The sequence below is a fragment of the Nipponia nippon genome, unplaced genomic scaffold, assembly GCF_047370975.1.
Source record: "Nipponia nippon isolate SJK-2023a ecotype South Korea unplaced genomic scaffold, ASM4737097v1 scaffold_5, whole genome shotgun sequence".
In the NCBI taxonomy this organism is placed as follows: Eukaryota; Metazoa; Chordata; class Aves; order Pelecaniformes; family Threskiornithidae; genus Nipponia; species Nipponia nippon.
This window is the reverse complement of record NW_028262369.1, coordinates 32,140,426-32,163,002: the sequence shown is the minus strand read 5'-3', so window position 1 is coordinate 32,163,002 and position 22,577 is coordinate 32,140,426. Positions and strand designations below refer to the sequence as shown.

The following is a 22,577-nucleotide window of genomic DNA, read 5'->3' as shown; positions in this document are numbered from 1 at the left end:
CCAGTCACAAAGGGGACCTGCCAACTCAGGAAGGCAGGATAAGGGACGTGGGTGGCCAGTCGGGTCACTGGACTCGCAGACACACGACGTGAAGCCCCAAGCAGGAGGAACCCAGCTGAACGGCATGGGGGAAAGCCATGGCAACTCTAGCAATCGAAGAGCTTTATCTTTTGGGCTTTCTTGAACCACTTGAATTGGCTGAAAGCCCCTGCCAGAGAGGGGAAAAACCTCTCCACCTCCAGCCATGGCTGTACTGCTTGCAAGGGGGGCAGGAGTCCCTCACCCACACAGAGAGTCTCCAGCCTTCTGCATCACCTCTCTTCCCACTCACTGAAGTGGATCATTTATCTACAAGAAAATATGCCATTCTGTCTTGTGACACCGTTTGAACCCCTCTTCTTTCCTGGCACTGTCTCTGCTGCCCTCTGGTACTACATTGTCCAGGTCTACTCTCTGAACTGACTTCTGTGATTGCCTCTCCCCACTAAGGGGAAGACAGAAATCCTATAAGGAGCCAGAGGTAAGCCCCCTCCCTGTCCCCTCTGATGATACGCAACCCAAAATTACATGCACAACAGCTCCACGGGCTTTCGGCACAGCCTCCAGGCTGGCAGCAGCAGGGAGCCTGGCACGTCGCCGAACAGGGTCTCAGCACAGGTTTCTGTGCAGCTGCAAATTACATCTGCACAAGGGGAAACAAGTTTGTCTTTTCCTTGTGGGGAAGAGACTGCTCCCCACCTCCAAGCACAAGCTGCCATTAGTATTTGCTTCGCCAGAGAGAAGGAGCAGCGAATCCTCTAGAGCAAAGGACAAGTGCAGCAATTAGGATGCAGGGGCTGCAGGAGCTGTTTAACAGCACGACCCGGAGGTCAGTGCCGCCGACTCCCAGCCCTGCATAAATATTGTATGAGTCGGGGAGAGGGGCTGTTACAGCCACCCTCAGCGCCAGCCCTCCCCCCTCCATCACCACTCTGCATCTAGCTAGATACGCCAGCAACATTATTTACAGATGTGACAGTCAGGAAAATCACTTGAGTAACTAGGGGAATGGGAAAGAGGGCTGCTCGGTGGAGCAGGCGCCTGGGAGCGGGCTCCCACCTGCACCTCCTGCTTCCCCTTGCAGGGTGCTCCTCTGCATGGGTAATTGCCAGACGGCATGGCCTGTTCTCAAACCAGAGGACGAAATACCACCAAGAACCAGGAGGCGAGGCTGGGAGCTCCCCTCTCAAAGGTTGCCCAGGGGTTTGATTATCAATGCTGCTGAAGGACACCTCAGCCAGCAGCTGCTTTCCAGTTTCCTATCAGTATCTCTGCTAGACCCTTCCTTCAGAGGGAGCTTTATAGCAATATAATGAGAGGCTTTATAAAGAGCTTCCCTTCAGACTCTGTCCGTGTAGCTCTGCAGAAGGGTCCCTACTCCAACACGGCCAGAGCAGCCTCATCCCTGAAGAGACTCCCTCAGCTGCTCTGTTTGCTACCAACCACCTTCTTCACCTGTGACCTGTCCACTGTTTATTCTCTGAATGATCACCTTCACCTGCAGCTTCAGCCATGCTGATAGGCACCATCCCTACTGTATCCTGGAAGGAGCTCTCATTCTTTTGCCCGTTGTTTTGCTGGAGATAACAGTCGAGTGCACATTTGCCACGATGCTCTACACAAATACAAACCTACTTTCAGGTTCACTGAGACTGGAGGTTCCTAAGAACAAGGACACAGGCCATTCTCCAACTGTACCAGCAGCCCATGAACTCCTAGGGGCACACAGCTAATAAACATCACTGCCCTGGGCAACACACAAGGGCTGAAAGACAGGAAACACAGCTTGGATGTGCTTCTGCTCACGATACCCCTCCAGAAATTCCTCTGCTGCTCTGTGGCTGGTTGCTGAATCCAGGGAAGGCAGAAGCCCGCTCTTACCATTCTCAGCTTTCCTGAACTCACTGTGCAATTAATGGGCTTAATTATTGATGGCAAAGGCAGGGAAGGGAGGAAAGGAAGAAAAAGCCAACGAGAAGGAAATGATGTGGGGGTGGCGGGCGCCAAAGGTCTCCGAAGATCTTCCCTCAGCCTAGAGCAGAGAAAGAGCCCCTAGCCGCTCTGCCGCTCCCACGGCCCTGCTCTAATGCTCCCTGACATGCCTCTGAAGACAGCGAGCTGTTTGCAGTCACCACCGTGATTTGTTAGTAATTATTTTCACGGTGTCACATTGCTGTCACTCTCTTAACAAAGAGACAGGCAGCCCGAGGCTGCCTGCGAGAAAGAACCAGCAGAGAAAAGGAACTGTCAGGCACCCAGGGATCCTCTTTGCTTCCCGGGTTTCACAACCAGAGTCCTTACCAGCTTCTGAAGAAACTTCTGAGGAGAAGTGGCAAGTCAGAATCATCTCCCGTCCTGGTCACAGCAAGAGGAATTAATTACTTAGCCTCCTCCTAATTTCACCTTACCTGTGAATCCAGTGCAAGACCCAGGTGCTTAGAGCCCCTTAAGCCAGCGATTTGCTTCAGGCCTGCAGCAAATGCAAAAAAACTTTGGCAACTGATGACTTTTAGCGCTCTCCTTGTAAGCTCCAATTTCCTTTCATGTGGTCTTGCCATTAGACCGTGCTTCCCAAGCATGGCAACCCTGATGACAAAAGCCTGCCTAAGCCTATCACCCTCGCACACATTAACCCTCCACGCCAGCCACGTGTGCTCTCCCTACACCAGTCTCATTCATGCCGGCACAGTGCTGCGCCCTGCGTGGCTGTAACATTTCACCTGGCATTTTGTAATGCCAGGGGGCCTCGGCAGCTTCCCCACACCTGAAATACATAGCCTAATGGCTTGCCATCTCTGTTTTCTCATACATACCACAGTGACTTGAGAAGAACCTCCCCTTGAACCACCTCCCTTCCATCCATCTCACACCTGCTGTGCAACCACAGCCATCCATCCTTCGGCTAACTTGTCAGTCCAGGGTAATCACTCCTTTCCCAGTAAGCATGGAGCTTGCTTGGGCTCCCAAGGAATGGAAGCTATTTTGGTACCTGAAGTGTGACACAATATAAGGATATAGAGATGAAAGACTGAGACATCTGGCCAGCCAGCCCTTAAAGCGCCCTTGATCTCTATGCAGAAAGCAAGTGGACTTCCTCCAGAGCAATTCAAAGTTTGAATTACTCCCGGCAGAAGCGTTCTTCCCCTGCCTGCTTACTGACGGTGCACAAGGGTCAGTCCCTGCAGCCGCAGGGAGACTTGGGTATTAATTCACCCTCTTAGCACAGGGATAGTTTGGAAATACTAAGCCTCACAGCCTAAGCAAAACCCTTCTGCAATTAACTGCATGGAAGAGCACTGACTCAGAGGGCAGCCCCTTTTCAGGGGTCCTTTTAATAACCAAGAAATGCCACATACATGCTGTGAAGAATTAGGATCACCACTGGGAAGCTAAATGGTCCATAAAATGTAACAGTTCTCTTCAGAGCTGGGAGCACAGTGAGCTGGAGGAGAGGTCTTGGCAACCTCCTACCAGCCTCCTCCCTCCGCCTGGTTTGCAGGGGACACACGTGTCTTCAGGCAGGGACGAGGAGCTAACTCAGCCAGTGCCCAGACACCTCCGTCACGCTGGCCAACAGTCAGCACCGAGACCTGGCTCAACACCCAGACGGAAAAACTGAAGCAGGGAAATTAGAGATGGCCAGGAGGCACCTACAGAGGGAAGACGAAGGGTGTCCCAGAGCATAGGTGTTGGGCAGAGGGGAGGAGAAAGACCCACTCGAAGAGAGGCAGACAAAGTTGGTGGGACCAAGGCAGGACAAACTCCTGGGTAGCATGAGCTTCCCACACACAGCCCTGCCAGCATATTGCACTTCTTCCTCAGTCTTCTTCCCCAAACTCGTCCATTCTGCTCTTTCTTCTAGTACTACCTCCACATGCCTCATGTCATTGCTAATGCCTAGTCCAGAGCAATCTCTGAGCACAAGACACTATCTTTGGGGTGCCAGGCTGACAGCAGCACCCTGGCCAAACACACAGAAAAAGGTGACTCCAATGTGGAACGGACTCAGCTCAAAAAGTTAGTCTGCAGCTCCGGCATCCTCCTGAGAGTCCTGCACACACCCAGACATCTGCTCCTCAGGATACGGAGAGTCGCTGGACAAGGCGCATGAGAATATGCTGGAGGGAAAATACCAGGGATGACCTCAAGATGGCCCAGTAGGTCTTTGCCAGCCAGGAGCTTCAGGAGAAAAGGGACTGAACCCATCCAGGAAAATGGCTCCCAACAGGAAACAAACATGCAAACAAAATAAAATGCTTCAAGAAAGCTACCGACTTACACAAGGCTTGAATAGAGCAAGTGAAAGGAGAAGGATGCTGCTCCCAGGCTGGCAGTATTTTTCAAGCAGAGCTCTCTAAGCAGAGAAGCCATGAGAGCATCACTCCCAGCCAAGCCACTGGGAGGGCAGCACTGGTGCCAACACACAACTGCTTTGCTTCGGCTGGGAAGTAAGAAGAGCTGGGATCCAAAGGGAGACAGCTGACATTTTGGCCCCAGCATGAAACACTACGGCTGCCTAATGCTAGAAAAATTAAGCTTTTTGAAGTAATAAAGAAAATTCACACTTTGTGAAGCTAATCCTATTTTTCACACATGCCGCAGACAACAAAACTCAGATGGCAAACAGCCCTCCAGTGGCTTATCCTCTGTAGTCCCCATGCCAACCAGCTTTTCAGTTGCCCCGGGCACAGGATAACCACGATGTTGAGTTGCTATTAGTGGGCTCTCTCACACAGACAGAGGCCAGGGTGTGCTTTTTATCAAATATCCATTATAGATCCATTGATTTTGAAACCATTTTGCCCGAATTCATTATAACACTGGACACAGAATTCACCTTAGCAATTCCTGCTGCAGAGGGAATTATGGTTCCTTACTGTATGAGCAGATGACACAGAGACCAATGGCTTGCGTTCAGTTCAGTGTGGCTGTTTCCAACCACGGCTTGAGTTAAGCTACCCAGGGATGGAAAATCTACCTTCTCCATTCGTTACCCCATCCCAACGGTTCAGTGCTGGAAATAAAGTACGTGATGCAATGCCTGCCTCATTCCCCCCACGCTGTAAATTTATTCCAAGGTTCTCCACCATCTTTCATGCTGTTTCCAACTTCTTTGGTCCTAATTCCCAGGCAGCAGAGTCCGTGCTCCCCAGAGTGCATCAAGCACCACAGCTCAATAAATCTGTGGCCGTGACTATGACAAATGTCTTTGCTATGACGTGCCAGACAAGTAGCAGACCTGAAGGTGATAGTCCATTGCATGATGATCCCTATGCAAAGATTTCATGTCCAAAGCTTAACCCAAAGGCATTTCCAGATTCACACATCTCAGACAACACAACTTGCAGAAGCTCATGCAACCAATGGATTTCAAACAAAGGCAAGAACATGAGACAGCCAGGGGAACCACTACAGAAGGATAACGAGTCAAGTGTGCTATATTAATTTTCAATAAGAGTGAACAGAGTGGGAACCTTAAAATCCAAAATTTATTTTGCATAAGTGATATCATTTCCTTTAAAAACAAAAAGCTGGACTTGCAGGGTCACAGAAGTGAATGGGGTCAGTGCTACTCCCTGTAAGTGCTAGAGAAGAGCATGCTCACAAGGCTGCCTTGCTTAGCTCTGGGAAAGCACTTTAGGATGTAATTACATGAACGACTCCATCAGCAACGCTGACTCGAAAGGTTCCTGACCCTGGATACTCAGTCCCATCCCTGCACTGTAGTTCATACCACCCTCTTCCTTCAGCCAATATAACCATGTGAAGAGATACACCATAGGCTTGGTCAGCAAAATGATCCCCACTAAAAGCAACAACAACAACAACAACAAGCTAATCCAAAGATCTTAGCTGGAAAGGAATTGGTTTAGTATTTTTAAATGCAGATTACTATGTTATCTTTCTGTTACCAGCTCGCTCTTGTTACTCTGAAAGCCACCCTCTAAACATATCTCCTGCCCGGCTGCCACCCAACCAGCCCACCCTATGCCTCCTCCTGCCTCTCCCCACGGCTACCCAAGCGGTCCCACTCACTCCATTCAGTGGCTGCCTGCAATTTCTCCCCCAGGCAGAGGCTACCAACCCCCTCCCGGTCCCGTGATAAAGAACAGCATGCACAGGGGACACTAACACCATCAATCCTTCTTCACTCATGACCTAAGGCTGATCTCAAACCAAGCCTCCAGGACAGAAGGCTGGAAAGACCAACCCATTGCCACACTTGGAGCTGGTCTGAGAAGGCAAGCATCCTCCCAGACTGTGTAACTTGCAAAGAAAGAATTAAAACAGTAAGATAAAATCAAGCAATGGTATAATTTACTGCTCAGAATTTACTAATATGCAACCTAGGAAGAGCACCAAGGGCTATAAACATTTCAAGACACTTCACTGTGTTTTATTACTATATTAGAGAGTACTTGCCTTTTAACACTTATTTAAGAAAATAAAAAACTTCTGAGCAGTAGTTTCCTGTAAAGACATAAATTAGCATGTTCTGATCAGCCACAGTAAGTACAGTAAAAGCATCTTCATGTCGGAGGTATACAGACCAAAGCCTACATATGTGTTTACCTATGTTGAATGTGTTTGCAGAATGATCCAAAACTGGAAGGAGAAGGATTAACTGATGCTCTTGACATTAAGATGCAGGTCTGAGATTCAGCACACGTGGCTTCAGCTCCTTTCTCTGCCTCTGCCTGCCTGCACGACCATAGGCATATCACTTAACCTCACCGTATCTCAGCCCTGTAGCTATGAACACACAGTAAAAATGCTTCTTTGGTTGCGAGACTAATTCGCGTTGTGCTTAAGAGCAGGTAAACCGGTTCCATACATGGAGGGAGGCAATTTGACATTTCAGAGAAGATAAACCACCACTGAAGAGCTTACATTACAAGGGCTCAACCCTGGCAGACACCGAGTACCCTCTTTCCACTAAAACCGTCTCCTGCAGTCAGCAGCTCCCTCAGCCCTTCAGAGGCATGTTACCCTCACCACCCAATGCTGCATCAATGCGACTTGCCTAATCACTAGTGACAGCTCCATCCTAGGTGCAGGATGAGGCCCAAGCACTAAAGCAGACTACACCAGGTGTCTGAATCCGACCCTGGAGCTGTTAAACTTGGAGGATAGCTCCTTGCAACAGGCTAAAGGAATCCTCCCGCTGAGCACTCGGAGGCCTGAGGACCGTGTGCCTAACGAGGCTGTATCCCCACTCATATTTTAGCTTGGCAGGTCTGGTGCTCCTTTCATCTTTTGCTTCAGGTAGCTCTCTTTAATTAATAACATTTCTGTGTCGACACAGGGAACTTTCCACCCAGAATGAATGGCCCTCTCTCATTAGAACCACTACTTGTCATGATGTATTCAAGAGCAGGAGTGTGATTCATTCCCTTGTCTGGGAACGAGGAGTGTTGCTGGGGGGTTGGGGGGGGAGAAGAGTCTCTGTAATGAGTGACTGATATTTGCTGAAGTTGATATGCGACTCTGTCGGCTTGAACTGCCTTGTCAGGACAAGCCTTCAGAAAGGTGATGTTCCTACTCAAGAGGTTTTCCTCATTAAAGAAATTGCATCTTAACAAGAGGGAAGGGGAGGGGTGGCAGGAGAGCTGCTGTCTCCCCGACTCCAGCCTGGTTCACACACACCGAGCACTGAGAGCCGGTTGATCCAAGCGCAAGCAGTAGAAGATCAGCGCTCCACTTCTGAGCCCCCTCATGCAATGGGCTCTCTCCGGCAGCAACCAAATCCCTCCAACAAGGACTCTCCTTCTGATGGTGCACCGCGCCCATGACAAAGCCTTTGGTGGCATGGCCGAGGACCTTGACTCATGCTGAACCTCCATAAGCCCTTCCCAGATGCTTGGTGTCCTCTTCTGGGCACCCAGCTCCTTGTGACTAGCGCTCCCTGTTGTCAGAGGGAAGCCAGACAAACAGCTCTCTGATCTTCCAAGAAAGCTCCAGCGTTCAAGAGAAATCAAGTCTGCAGCCACATATTCCCTGAAGATCCCCGAGCCAAGCAGAGGCTCTGCAGGTCCTTTAGCAGCTGAGTTTCCATCTTGAATCCTGCAGACTCAGATAGCGCTAGACACCATCAGCAGACAGTCAGTACCTTGACAACTGCTACTCTGGCGCGTTTCTTTGAGCTAGGAGTGCTACACATATTCCAGCTCCTGGCTTTGACAGGACTATTTGCTCACCGTGCCCCCATATCCACCACTGATAGGCTTGTATATTCCTCCTCTTTGCTCCAGCTGCTACCCCCCACGCAGCTTGCTCACGCCACTGTGCCTCCCAGTGCCCTGGCACCTACTAGTGGCACCCGCTGGAAACACCCAGAATAGACAGGCCTGTCCAGAAGATACCATGCCTCACCAATTCAACAGCACATGCAGACAGAAGCCAAACTAAATGCCCAGGTCATTGCTGGTGAAGCCAGGAACAAGGCTTCACGATTTCCCACCAACAGCCGAGTTAAGGACAGGAACTCCGAACCACATGAGACACTGAGTAAGAGGACTGCAGCTTGCTTCACGGGCAGGTGTGCTGGCAGCTATCATTACTAAGGAAGCTAAGAAAAGGAGCAGCAGAGCTGGGAACAGACCTGCCCCAAACTGCTGCTCCCTTAGCCAGGAAGCACTGCACTCACCTCATTGTCCTGAATTCCTCTGGAACCCACTGGGGTTTCCACCCCGCAACGCTTCCACCAACACACTCCTCCAAATGTGGACAAGCAGCACCACCTGCCTTCTCACTGCCCCAGTGCCTTCCGTGCCCAGCGTGTGGTGTCCACATGGTAGCAAAGGACACCAGCTATGCCACAAGTCTTGTAGGGAAGCACGGGGTGATTCCCTGGAATGCATCCTAGATGTTCCACATCTCTGAGGCTCTACCTCCCTGTCTGAGCAGCCTTGTTTCAGCTTTCTGCCTTCCCTCTTTAAAAAGAGATGCTCAGTTCTGCTTTGCTAAACCCTATTTGGCAATGTGTCTAAACACACGCAAACTTAATTAGTTCAGGAGGGAGACTCGGCATTTGTGGTGACGGATAAAAGTAATGGGAAATGAGACAAGTCAGAGCTGGCAGGGAGTCCTCACTCAAGCCTCATTCACTGGCACGGCGCTAATCAGATGTGACGCTACACGCTGCTGCACCCAATCGGCGACGGAGCGGCGTGATGCGCTACTCACCAAGCGGCTGCAGCCAGACTCACGCTATCCATGTGGTTGGAAGCACGAAATGTATTTTCTGCTTTGCCCTGGAGATGCTTCAGGATTGAATTCTGAAGTTAATGGTTTAAAAAAAAATTTTAAAAGGAAGAAGGAGAAATGAACCACTCATTGCAACCTCATGGCCAGGAGTGGAGTCTTCTTTTCCAGCTGACTAGTGAGGCACAATCCATGCGAGAGACCATTGCAAATGGCGAATGGAGTATCTCTGCTCCAGAACTGCACGGCCTGCTGAGCCAGCTCACCCCACAACCCCTACGACTCACCAGAAACGGGGCTCATCTTTACCTCTATTTGCCCACTGTAGAGCTCTGAAGCAAAAAAAACCCCAAACATCCAGAAGGTTGCCCACTCCATACAGACACCAAGTTAGGATGTCGTTATCTGAAAACCTTGTTAACCCACTGGGAAAGCGATGGAAAGATGGGCTTTGAGCACAGATAACTTTGTTCCTCACAGCCATCACCAAAAGCAGTAAACTGGACTCTCAGAACAGCAGTACAGGAGTAAAGAACTGAGAAAACAGAACAGATGAGAAACAGAAGTTTAGCACATCCCTGCAGCTGTCTTGGTGCTGGTCTCTAATAAAGGTTTAAACATGATATATCAAGAAAAATAAGCCTCATTCTTAATTTAAACCAGTAACACAGGAATTGGCAATATATACCAGCTCTGGACCTGGCCCCAGCAGAGACCCAGATTTTGACTCAAAAGCTCACATACCACACTTCTGTCTAGAGCATGGCAAATTTCTCATCTCCGCTAGCGCTTGTGCTGCTACTTCGGTCCTCGTATCTCACGTCTCACTAATCACACCAAGAAGAGGCAAGGAGCTGCCACTCTACAAAGACCACTCTGCAGGGAAGAACTGGTGCTGTTTGCTCCGAGGCTGTGTGCAGTTTATTTAGGCTTCCGACTTGGGGGAACCAATGTCACATGGAAAACCAAGTAACACGACTAACGAGTTGTGGATGTCAGTTTAGCACAGGATGTGTCAAGCCCATGCTTTACCAGTGTGATAACAACAGGAGTCTTTACCTAGTGCTCTGAGGAAACAAAAAGCTGAAGCGAGATTACTGGAATCCAAGTGAATTCAGCACAATATGACACTGAACTGCAAACACCTTACAGATCAGACTCATCTAATTCTTAGACATTTAACTCAGTTTTTTTAAATAACATTTTTAGGTTGGTGGCCTAGCTATTTTCATAAAAAAACATGCACATACACTGAGACTTGCAGATCTTGGTGCAGGTCCCCACCTGGTGCTCTCCAGATACAGTCGCCCAGCTGATGAAGATGACCTTAACGATAAGAACACCGATGAACCGTGCCAGACTTGGCTTGTACTCTCTTTCCAAAGACTACTCTGTGGTTCACATCTAGTTAGTGTGCCAAGATGACAGAGAGAAAGCCTTGGATGCCAAGTCAGGTAAGGACCATTGCTTGATTTGGGCGTACAGAAACAGAGTTCCACGTATGCGCTCAGAAATATCCAGTCCTTTGGAAAGTATATTGGATAAAAGGGAAAACATTGCAAAGCTCCAGTTTAAACCTTTCCTGGAGTTCTGAAAGGATTCATTCCCTATAGGGAATATCCTAGGCAGTGATCTTGCACTATGCCAAGCACCCACCTGTCTGTCTTCTTAAACAACCCTTCACTCCCAATTATGCATGGCAAACAAAAATTTCCCTAAGAAACAAAGACTACGGACAGTCAGAGGCTTGTAAGGACAAAGACACACTACAGGCAAGCATGGAGCAATAAAGCCCAGAAAAATCTCCCTCCCCTTCCATACTCACATCACTTTCAAATCCCAGTCTCCACAGGTCACAAAAATCGACTTGACGCTGGGATCTAAGAGGCCTTCCTTCGCCATCCACTCGTCAACCCTCTGAAAGGAAGGCAAGAAAAGGGGATGAGTTTTGCAGAGACAGGCCGAGCCACAACAGTTAAACTCAGATAAGCTGCTTGCAATCAAGAGAGAAGAAAATTGTGATCTTATCCACCCTCTCCCTCTCTCTCTTCTCTCTTTGCTTGCCATCTCAACAACAGCACGTTTGGACCTTTGAAGATTTCCGATAGGAGACATCAGGCAACCAGAGCAGAGGTGATCTTATCAGACACCGCAGCAGCTCTGCTTGTGGAGGGATGGAAGTTGTGCAGCATTAACGGGATGATACAACTGCACTGTTACCTGGCATTCCTCCTCCACTTTTCCTTTCCCTGTACCAAATGGGCTCGCAGGGAGTGCAACTTGTGTTCCCTCCAGTCAGGAGAAAACACGGGCATCCTGGGACGGCATCCCTCACCGACAACAGTTCTCACATGCTCCAATTCATACAGCTCCAAGGGGACATGGGAAAGGGGGTGAAATGGAAGGGCTGGGCACGCACAGGCACTGTGTGGCAGTAACAAGCAAAGCCACACATCCCTTTCCTCTCCAGGCTGTGTCTCTCTTTCCTCCTTACAGTTCTGAGGAGATGCTTGTTTAGGGTACAGTGTGGATTTAAAGTGAATCCACTATTCTTGATCAGCTTCCCACAGGGACGGATGTTCTGGATCCACTTCAGAAACGGGCCAACGTTAATCTGGAGGATGCACATCCACCTTGGGGACTAACCAGGAGGAAATAACCTAGACTAAAACCCCTGCACAGACACTTATTCCAGCTAGAACTAGCAAATGACGTGCCCAAAATCTTCTGGTGGCAGGTGACAGGCAATCAGCTGCTATTATGCAGCCTCACTAGCAGCATTTCCAGTGCTTCAGCAAGAGAAATCACTCCTTTTCCCTCACTTGACACCTTCCGCTCCTGAATAAAGTAGCATGCCCCAGAAGCTGCCTGACCCGAATCTCATTTTAACCTAGAAACATGCTGCTGTATGTTTCCACCGCTATGTGCTCTCTGGAGAGCACCAGGGACCGAGGAGAGTTGGGAGTTTGCATGGCTGTGAGATGTCACCTCCGCAGAGCACCGTCTTTGGCTTCGTGTCACTGCCTCAGACTTTCCAGCAGAGGATGGCGCTTCTTTCTGCGACCGATTGTACAATGTCCCTCTGGAGTAAAGCTCTCCGCAAAGCAGCATCCAACCTCTCAGCCCCATTTTTGCCTCCCTTGGGCTGCTGGGATCTTACAGCTAGCCCCACGCAAGGCTTCCCGGAGCGAGGGACAGCGGTGTTAACCTTTCTAAACTCCCTGATGTGAGCGCCCATGAAGCGCTGTCTCCATGGAGGATTTTAAAGCCTTTAATTTGATTTCCTCACATAAGCAATTGTTGCAATTATTCTGATTAGGAACAATTAGGTAACACAGCAGTGGAAATCCTGACAGAGACAATGCATCGAACAGCAACCTGCAGCCCAAGCGGGCTCTGCTTGAGGAGGTTTCCTTCACTATTTGACTACCAACAAAAGCTATTGATGGAAAAATACTTCCAAGCTAATTAAGCCCTAAATGCTGTAGGAATTCAACATTAAGCAGATGGCATTATTAGGGCTATATCTGCATTCGCACATCCTCCAGATTAGATTTTAGAGGCATTTTCTTTCTATACTACATGTATTATTGAGCATTTAAATAGGTAGAAAGAATTAATTTAATAAAGTGCTGAGGGAGGGGAAAGAAAACGAAGACGGAGGCTCCCAGAGCAGTGAATGGTTTCAAGCCATGTGTTTAAAACTGGCTCAAGCAAGAATCGCCTCTTCTCGTATCTACTGGCAGGAGTTTGGATATCTTGTCAGCACCCTTGACATGAACAGCTGGAGATGACAGATCAATGGTTCGATACTCTCAGCAGCATGTCACCAACGTGACAGCAAATGTTATTCTAATGAAGCTGTAATCATAGTCAAATTACGCGGTTCGATTCTCAGCAAGGGGAGTGTGCAGGGAAAGAGATGAAAAGGGGACGACAGGACCAGAGGTCAGAGTTCAGGAACTAAAGGTTACTCTGCTTACCTCAAGCACTTGCTGGAGGCTCGGCTGCCCATCCACCATGCCTTGAATAATCCCAGTCAGCTGAAACAAGAGACAAACAGAAGGCAGGCGTCAGAACAGCACTCAAAAGATCATTAGAGAGGTCTCCTCTCCTGTCCATCTCACTGCAATCAAAACATCCTGTGACCCACGTGGACATTGCTGAGGAGCCAGCCACAGCAGAGCGACCCTGGCAGCTCCACAGCCACTGGCAAGGGCACAGCTTCAGCCCAAACACAAAAATGTAAGGGGGCTCCTACCCACACCATAAAACAGCAAACTCTCAGCAGGGCAGGAGCCACTTGGGGAGCAGTGGTGCCCTCTTGCTTCGTGTACCAGCACGATGCCCAAAATGCTGCCCTTTTTCAACCATGCATTTCACCAGTTTTGATGTTGCCCTGACTTACACAGGCAGCGGTAACTACTGGGGTCTCTGGTCGTTCCCCTGCTACTGCAGTGACACCAAAATGGCACAGTGTTAGATGAAGAGAATAGACTGCTATCGGTAAGTGACACCCAAGGTGGACCCAGTCATGGGTCAAGGTGGACCAAGGTGGTTCAAGGTGGACCCAGTCAAGGGCAGCCAGCACGTGTGCTTCCCCACAGTCCATCACAGCATCCCTCTGCATTTCAAAACTGTATTTAAAACAACTGAATGAAATCTGAAGAAAACCACTTTCTTCCAGAACCCTGGTCTACTCTGTTTTTCAGGAGGTTCCTTAGGAACAGGTCCTGACAACAGACAGCCCTACTGACTGTATCCGGACTGCTTGGCTGTTTAAAACTAGACACACGCATAAAAAGATGCAGTCTCATGGGCCTCTGCTTGTGTCTGCCCAGGATAGCTTGAGGCCCATGGAAAATAGATAATTTTTCTGTCTGCCTTCTAACTGACAAAACTGTCTTTTAACATATTGAATATCGGAGGTCAGTAGCTTGCCATCAATGCACCCAAGTAATTAAAAAAATCATTATTAAAACAAGTGCACACTACAGGATTTCACTTCATATGGCACTTTCCTGAAGCTACACGTCTCACACGTTTTCATAAAATAAAGGTCAAACACAGCCTAGGAGCATGCCCTGCTGCCTGCACACGCATCCAAGCCTCCAGAAGCCATAGCATCCAGTCGAGAGGTGCTGACAGCCCCACCACCACCCAGGAGTAACTCTTCTGCGCTGACCAGCTCAATCTACTCATAAAACATAAGCCCTCTCACAAACCACAGGGCTCTGCTTTATTAAAAGTGTGGCAACTGAAAGAAGCTCAATGGTTTCTACCTCTCCGTTTCTTTGGCTGCTTGGCTTACAGCACTGAACTCAGAGGAAGGAGAAAAAAAAAAAAAAAAAGAGATTAAACTCCAATTAAACTGTAATTACATTTAATGAATACCAAATACCTGACTCACTGAATAAGCTGTAAGTGGAAAGATTATTTTCTCATAGTGACTTCCATGGAATGGTAATATATACCTTTTAGGGAAAGTATTTTAATTTTAAGAATGCAGAGTTCCTCTAGGTGGGTTTCTCAAGTTCATCAAGCCATTATGAGGTAGAATTTTAAGGAAGTGGAGGGACACAGACACTCTTTTACATTCCAGAAACTGTTTTTATATTAATCTGTATTTTAATTGGGTAACAGCTGCTACCTACAGACTTCCCATACTCTGAGAGGCAAATGGATTTGAGAGATTAACACGCGGCTCTTTAGAGCAGTTTTTAAAGCTCACTGGCTTGTTTCTTGCTTTTCTTGCCCTCTTCTCCATGAATTCGCGTGGCAGAGGTGGAGAGCTCACCTACTGCAAAGTGCTGGCTCTGCCTCTCAGAGGGCAGCTCAAATCAAACCTCTGGAAGTGGCCGAAAGATGAGCTTTTGGGAAAGGATCATAGAATCATAGAATAGTTTGGGATGGAAGGGACGTTTAAAGGTCATCTAGTCCAACCCTCCTGCAATAAGCATGGACATCTTCAACTAGATCAAGTTGCTCAGAGCCCCATCCAGCCTGACCTTCAATGTTTCCAGGGATGGGGCATCTACCACCTCGCCAGGCAACCTGTTCCAGTTTCATCACCCTCATCGTAAAAAAAAGTCTTTATTATATCTAGTCTGAATCTACCCTCTTTTAGTTTAAAACCATTATCCCTTGTCCTGTCGCAACAGGCCCTACTAAAAAGGCTGTCCCCATCTTTCTTATAAGCCCCCTTTAAGTATTGAAAGGCTGCAATAACGTCTCCCTGGAGCCTTCTCTTCTCCAGGCTGAATAACCCCAACTCTCTCATCCTTTCCTCATAGGAGGGGTGTTCCATCCCTCTGATCATTTTTGTGGTCTTCCTCTGGACCCACTTCAACAGGTCCATGTCTTTCCTGTACTAAGGATGACAGGCAGCCTTTCGGTATCACAGCCAGCACTGATGTAAATGGCTTCTGCCGCTCCAGGCACCTTCAGGACTGCATCTGTTCAGCACCGCATCCCTGATGGCCACAGGAGGACCGGGTGAAATGGCCTCGCCCAGACATTTCCCATCAGGAGGAGGGAGGGACGGGAAGGTGGATGCAGAGGTCCCACCAAAGAGTCACTGCCTGATCTTGCCCAAGACTCCTTCCCTCCTTCCCTGCCAGGCCAAGCGAAGTACCAACTTATCCGTACAAGAACACGTCACCAAGCACACATGCATGCAAGATTCATGCTGCAGAAATCGCACACAAAGAGATACACCTGCTCCATGGGTACATTTCATTACAGGTCAGAGAGTGCTCAAAAGCGATCAGATTTCTACTCTCTCACCGTTTCTGATCCTTTCGGTTATCAGTTACATCCATCTGTAACACCCAACCTACTGCATTTGGTCTCTGCAGCATTATCTGGTCTTGCAGCTTTGATAAAGTATGAAAACATAAAACTGCACAATTGTAAAGTTTCACTGGCGATTCCAAGAAGCACATGGTACTTGGGAACATAAACAAGCTATAAGGCATTTATCTTTTTGTACTTTTATTGTCTGTTCCTTCAAGAAAAAAAAAATCAATAAAAATTAATCATAAAAAGAGAGCAAAGTACCATGAAAAAGCCTGCACAAGCACCTTCTGTGTAGAGGGAACCTTTCACTTAAGCTCCTGGCATGAACTTTCTTGGGCATCAGACAAACCACTTGCATCTTCCAGAAGTGCATGATGAGCTTTATACACCTAACAACAGCTTTTAACCACTTGCAAGCACTTTCCACCTTCTCTGCCTAAATGTTCAGCACACCCCTCATCATAACCAAGCCTCATGACCTGCTGTTTTACAGAAACAGGTCAAGAGAAAGGGGACCAGATGAGAGCTACAGAGTGAGCTGGCACTGGAAGACATGCTCCTGGCCATTGGTGTGGGGAGTCAGAGGAACCTCCTGTAGCCAGGGGAGAGCACAGACACACCAAAAGCTAAGCAAAGGGACGCCTTGAGGGTGACTATGAGCTCTCCACCCTTGCAGACACCCTTCCCGTGCTGTGCTGTCTTCTTCAAGAAGGGAGAGGGATGCGAGAGGTACTCCAGACCCAAGGTCAAGCAACCCTGGTAATCCTCCCACACACAATCTATACCAAGCAGTCCTAATGCTTCCCGGCAAAGGCAGCCAGCGGAGGGGAAAGGGGAAAGCAGCAGCACAGCAGACAGGCTCCCGTGTTATGTCAACACCACTGCTTTTCCTACAGAGTTTATCTGGGACACCATCGTATTTCTACTCCAAGACAGTTTGCTGATTACCTAAGCACTTGTCTCTGGTGTACAATCTGATAATCAGGCCTGGTCTTTCTTTGTAGACAAAGAGGCCAATAAATCTCACCCTTTGTAAGTAGAGGTGCCTAGACAAAGCCCTTTACCGGCATTTAGCAAAATGGGTATTTTTCAGAAAACATAAAACAGCTGAAAGTCAGTGGCAACACTGGAGCTCCGCAGGCAGTGGCTCCGCAGGAGCTGGCCACACAGCACGCCCCAGCTGTGTCCCCGGGGTCCCAGGGGAACCTACACCAGTGGCACAGGGCTGACCCCTGCGCCTGCCGAGCAGGAGCCACCGACCCCACAGGCCTCTACAAGGCCACTACAGCCTCCACAAAAAAAGTGGCTGCAAATACGAAAGGATATTTTGCAACTGTTTAGTAAGGTCCTCAGTACGACCAGCTGACCTGTGGCTCCTAGGGCAGAGTTTCAAAGCCAGTCCCAGATACAGGGCCCAGGGACAAGCCCAGTTACCCCTCGAGCATGATCCCACTCCCTGGACCTCATGGCAGCCTCTGCAACAGGCAGGGGGACTGGCAAGCCAGGAGGGACAGGGGCCATGCTGTGCACCCAGCAGCATGGGCACGGTGGGGGGGATGCCCAGGAGCCGGTAGCTTCCAGGCTAGGATTAAAACCAGCTACCTAACCCACACTGTTAATAACAGAGAACTCGCCAAACCTGGCGAGTTGGACCATTTTGTGCCACTGATAGACATCAGTGGGGGTTCTGCAATCATTTTGCTTGCTGGCCTCAGCACTGCCCATTTTTATCCAACTCTGGACACAAGACACCAGACCAAAGTCAGCGGCAGAAGCTGCAGCGCAACGCTGCAGCTGGGACGCCCGTGCCCATTCTGGGGACTCCTGCAAATGCACAGCCAGCATACGCACACAGCCTCGCTTGCTGAAGGGCTCCACACAGGAGTCACGAACCTGCAGAGACACAAACAGCTGCTCCAGGCTCCCGACAGCAAGAGAAGGCAGAGAAACTGGCACCGCAGTGAGGGAGCATTAGATGGGCTGTATGTCTCTGTCACAAGCTTGGTGTCCAGAGGACCTCCCAATGTCCTCAGGCTGCAGCAGGCTGGAGGCTCCGTTCAGCCTGAACAGCCGCACCAAGCAAGTCATGCAGACTCTCGTGCAACAACGGAGCTGCAACATTTAGCCGCTGGGGGAAGGACGCAACAGAGGAATTTCCAGAAAAAGGAATTTTGGTGGGAGTTAGTAAGTGAGACGACTTCTCTCTAGAATTTAGATGACGTGCAAAATGGACATTTTGGGCTCTACCCTGGAAGATGACGTTGCTCTCAGCAGAGATCAGGTGCAAGCTGTGAGATTTATCACATTTGTACAAGCATATGTCCAGCAAGTCTCATGGGGATAAGGACAGCCAAAGTAGTTGTCCAGCCTTCTAGTATTAAGGTTGCAAAATCGTTTCCATTATAGCCCTCCGTTTTCACACATTTATAGCTTTCTGAAAGCTCCTCTACTGGGAATAATGTTTTCTGTGCTTAGTCTTTTTTTTTTTTTTAAGTTTAAATAAAATACCTTCAGCTGGTTTTTAGTTACAAGAGAAAAAAAAAAAGTATTTGTTTTTACAATGTGCAAATATGGAGGGGGCTGGTTGGTCCTGGAGGGGACTCCACCTAACACAGAGGACTCATTTTTCATCAAGTTAGTACACATGGGACAAGCACTTCAAGGACCCAAACCTGCAGCCACAGAGGTCAGATAAAACACACCATGGTGTCGATGATCCCGGATGAGACCAGGACAGAACGAAGAACTTGGATGCCTCAATTCCCATAGTCAGTACTTCAGTCACTGAGCTGGCCAATATCGAAACAGTACAGTAACAGGAAAAAAGCCCAAAGCAAAAGGAACTTAGAAACTTTGTTTTACTGGCTACAGCAGGGAGGAAGAACACACTTGCAGAAACAGTTAACTTAGTGTTGAATGAAGAAAATATAACAAAAAAAAAAGCAAAACCAAAAAACAACCTCTGCCCCCCTATTCCTTTGAACCATCAGGGATCACATTTACCACCTTCATCCTCTCATCTGTATCTGAGGAAAGGTGGCCGCAGCTCGAGAGCAGCTGTCCTCAGCAATGAGAGTAACCAAGTGACAAGAGGCCACTTCTCCAGCAATCATTTCAAGGGCCCCATGAGCATGACACCAAAAAGAAAGTCTTACAAATACAGTCTTGGGTTACCCTACCACTCTGAAGGGCTCATCAAATCCCAACAGGCAGGCCCACAGGAGAGTCATTTAAAGGCTCTGAACCATGCAGCAGTACGACACTTTCTTCCCTCAGACCATGCTCTCTCTGACCTTCCCCACCACAGAGCAGCACGGCAAAATCATGAAGAGCTCAGAGAGAGGCTACAGGATTTTGAGCATCAGCTAACATGAGAGCTTTTATTTTGTGATCACCCAGGAAGACATTCGTTACTTGTAAGGACAACTGATCTTAATTAGCAGATCATAGCTAGCGTTATTTATGAATCCAAACTGAGGTCTTTACATGCTACTGCAATGATAAAAAACAATTCCCCTTGTCCTTAGCTAGAGGCTGGCATGACACGCTGCCTTGCAGCCGCACCGTGAAGAGGCGACCCCAGCCCCTGGTGCATTGGAAACCTGCTTCCCAGGGAGAGTCTTGGAGCACCGGGGAACCTTTGCACTTTACCTCTGTACAGAAGGGCGTAAGCTGGGGATGCACCACAGGCTGAACATACATGTGAAAGGTGGATTCGATCTCCATCGTCCTGCCATTCAGCTTCAGGATAGGGAATTCGATGATTTCCTGAATAGGGCAAAAAAAAAAGCAGCTGTTCATTTAAAACAAACAAAAAATGAAGCTGGAAATGATCCTGCCTAGCAAGCTGGGCCTGACAACCCCAAACACAAACAAGCTTGACATGAAGCTCTGCACTACAAGGGGGAAAGCGGTGCCAGAGCACAGAGCACATCCAACACCATGAGCGCGGAGGAGGATGGTGCCGACGCTCATCGCAGCTGGGACGGGCGGCAGGGATGTCTCTGTGCTCAGCGCTGCAACCGCAGACATCGCCGCCTAAGCCGACCCTACGGAAGAGGGTCTGGCACCACTCACACGTGCTGGCACCACCAAGGGAACATGGAGACAGACTTGCAACGGGCTCACGTCTGTTTAGCAAGGACACCCCAGGGGCTGTGCCCTCCCCAAGACCAGTCCCACCCTCTCCACCTTGCTGTCCTTTTGGAGGACACCACCAGACAGACAACAGGAGCTACTGCATGGAGCACCTCCTTCCCAGGAGAAGCTGAGGAGCACTGCTCTGCTCCAACAGAGCAAGGAGAGGAGCTGGAAGCTCCCCCCCCCCCCCAAATCCATCCCTATGGGATACAGCACAGTAGCAAACCCTGCTTAATTTTCCTCTTTGTAGCCAATTTATGCTGATAGGGAAATAAAAATGTTCCTTCATCAGAAGAATGTTCAATTATTTGAATAATCAGCAATCAAAAATTTACATGGACCTGTTAATAAGAAGTTTAAACAAATCCAGTTGCGATGGATTTCTCAATTATGAAAAAATATACATGAAATTAAAAAAGCCGACCACTGAATAAAAGCGATAAAATCCTTTGTGTTCACCCCCCTCCTTCTCCACTCCCTCTCCTCCTTCCAGTTTAATGTAAGAGGAGAAGTGACAATTTGTTTGGTGTCTTTAAAGAATAATTTGTCTATGTTATTTAATAGAGATGCATGGCACCAAGGTTCTGGAGTGCAAATGAGCCTGCTGAGTGATATCCATGCAACAAGCCTCTCAAATCACTTCTGGAGAAAAACAGAGAGAGGGAGAGAGAATAAAAAAAATATTGCTTTTTAATATTCAAAAACAGTTTGCAAAATTTAATCAAAGCAGAGCAAAAGCTAACATTTTTACCACTTTGACATTTTTATTAGCGCTTTCATAAATTTTTAAAACATGAATGGAATTAGTTTAACAACAAAAAAAACTGCCTGAAAACATCTGGAAGAGACAAATAAGAAATAATAATAAAAAAAAAAAAAATCCAACTCCTGTGAGTAAAATTAGCATGTGGAAAACGCAGCCGCTGCAGAGGAACTAACACAGTTTTTGGACCCTGGCTGCAACCCTCATGACCCGCAGGCGGAAAGTATCGTGAGGTCATACATATAAGCTGATGACATCACCACCCCGGCAGGCAAAGGGAAGGCAAGAAGCTAGGTGGGTAAACGGAAACAACAAATAATTTAAATATCCAGGAGAAACACCCAGTTTCCATGGTGGACAGAGCCCCTGGCCGCAGCGGAGCAGCTCCCTGGAGCAGCAGGCACACAGCCCAGACCAGAGCACACAGGGAGCACGTGCCACTGAGATGGAAAGTTAGAAAAAAAAAAAAAAAAAATAATAAAGTGTTGACAGTGCCCAGGTGTAGACACCAAGCAGTTAAGCTGCAGAGGACACAGGGCTTAACCACTTCCCCACGATTGGCTGTGCCACACTCGGCACGTGCCGTGTAGGCTAAAGCAGAGCAGAGGTTTGGGCGCATCCTTCCCCATGGCCATGCCACCCTGCCGGGAGTCACCAAGTTTCCCCAGGAAAGAGCCGAAACTCCAGCCATGGGCTGGAAGGAGAGGAGGAGACAGAAGCAAAACACCTGAGCATTGCCCAGATTGCCTGTCGAGGTGCAGCCAAACTCACCAGCCTCAGCCACACAGGAGGACCCGTGGAAACGCGAGAAACTCAATCTGATTAAGAAACGCTGGACACAGCTGATCCTCCCTTCAAAAGAGCTACCACAGATAGGCTCCGAATGCAGCAAGTTTCTGTTCAGAAGGAAAACGGACTGCAAAGTTTGAAGCCAATGGACAGGACGTCGTAACAGAGCCAGGCTCAACCCCAGGACAACACCACCCCATCCTTCAAACTGGGCTGGGGCAGCTCGTTGCCCCTTAGGTCTGCACTCGGGGGGTGACCGTGGAAGCGGGCAAGCCCATGGCAGGGCAAGACGAGCATTCCCCCTCCCGGAGAGGGACACGCACCGGCTGGATTTCACAGCAGGACTGCGTTGCCACGCCGAGATCCATCCTAAGGGACCAGAAACATCCTCAGGGGACATCAAGTGGCTGGATGCAAAGCAAGACTGAAAGACAGCCCTGCCGCTGATCTGATACACAAAGGCGTCGCTCGCCTTCCAGAACCAAAGGCAAAAAGCACTTCCACGAGGGTCGGATTAAGACAGACAGAGGAAATAAAAAGGCATACTAAAAAAATGTGGAAAATTTAACAATATCCAGAATTACCGCAGGTCTGCGGGAAGCGTGCGGCCAAAAGCGGGGATGGAACCCCAGGAGTGACTTGAGCGTCTCAGGAGAAAGCGCAGCCGCTCTTTTGGGCTTATTTGGTCAGTTTTTGAAGCAAGTGGTAAAGGACCTTTCCCAAAAGGCTGTTTATCTGCACGCTTCCTAGAGCAGAGATTTTTTCCAGTCTCTGGCAGTGTTTGCTCCACTGGTATCTAAGGCAACAGATACCAGCCCCATGAAATCAGCCCCACTCCTCACTA

The 22,577-nt window shown here is 48.7% G+C and overlaps 1 protein-coding gene across 5 annotated transcripts in view; it reads right to left on the bottom strand.

Annotated features, from left to right (window-relative positions):
- The window catches only part of ERI3 (ERI1 exoribonuclease family member 3), a 135,934-nt gene that overhangs the window by 91,673 nt on the left and 21,684 nt on the right, over positions 1-22,577 (bottom strand). For all 5 annotated transcript variants that reach the window (XM_087730316.1, XM_087730321.1, XM_087730318.1 and 2 more), the window contains exons 3-5: positions 19,693-19,809; positions 13,227-13,286; positions 11,069-11,160 (exon numbers count right to left, since the gene is read on the bottom strand). In XM_087730316.1, coding sequence (XP_087586442.1) covers positions 11,069-11,160; positions 13,227-13,286; positions 19,693-19,809 — 269 coding nt within the window. The remainder of the gene's footprint in view (positions 1-11,068; positions 11,161-13,226; positions 13,287-19,692; positions 19,810-22,577) is intronic.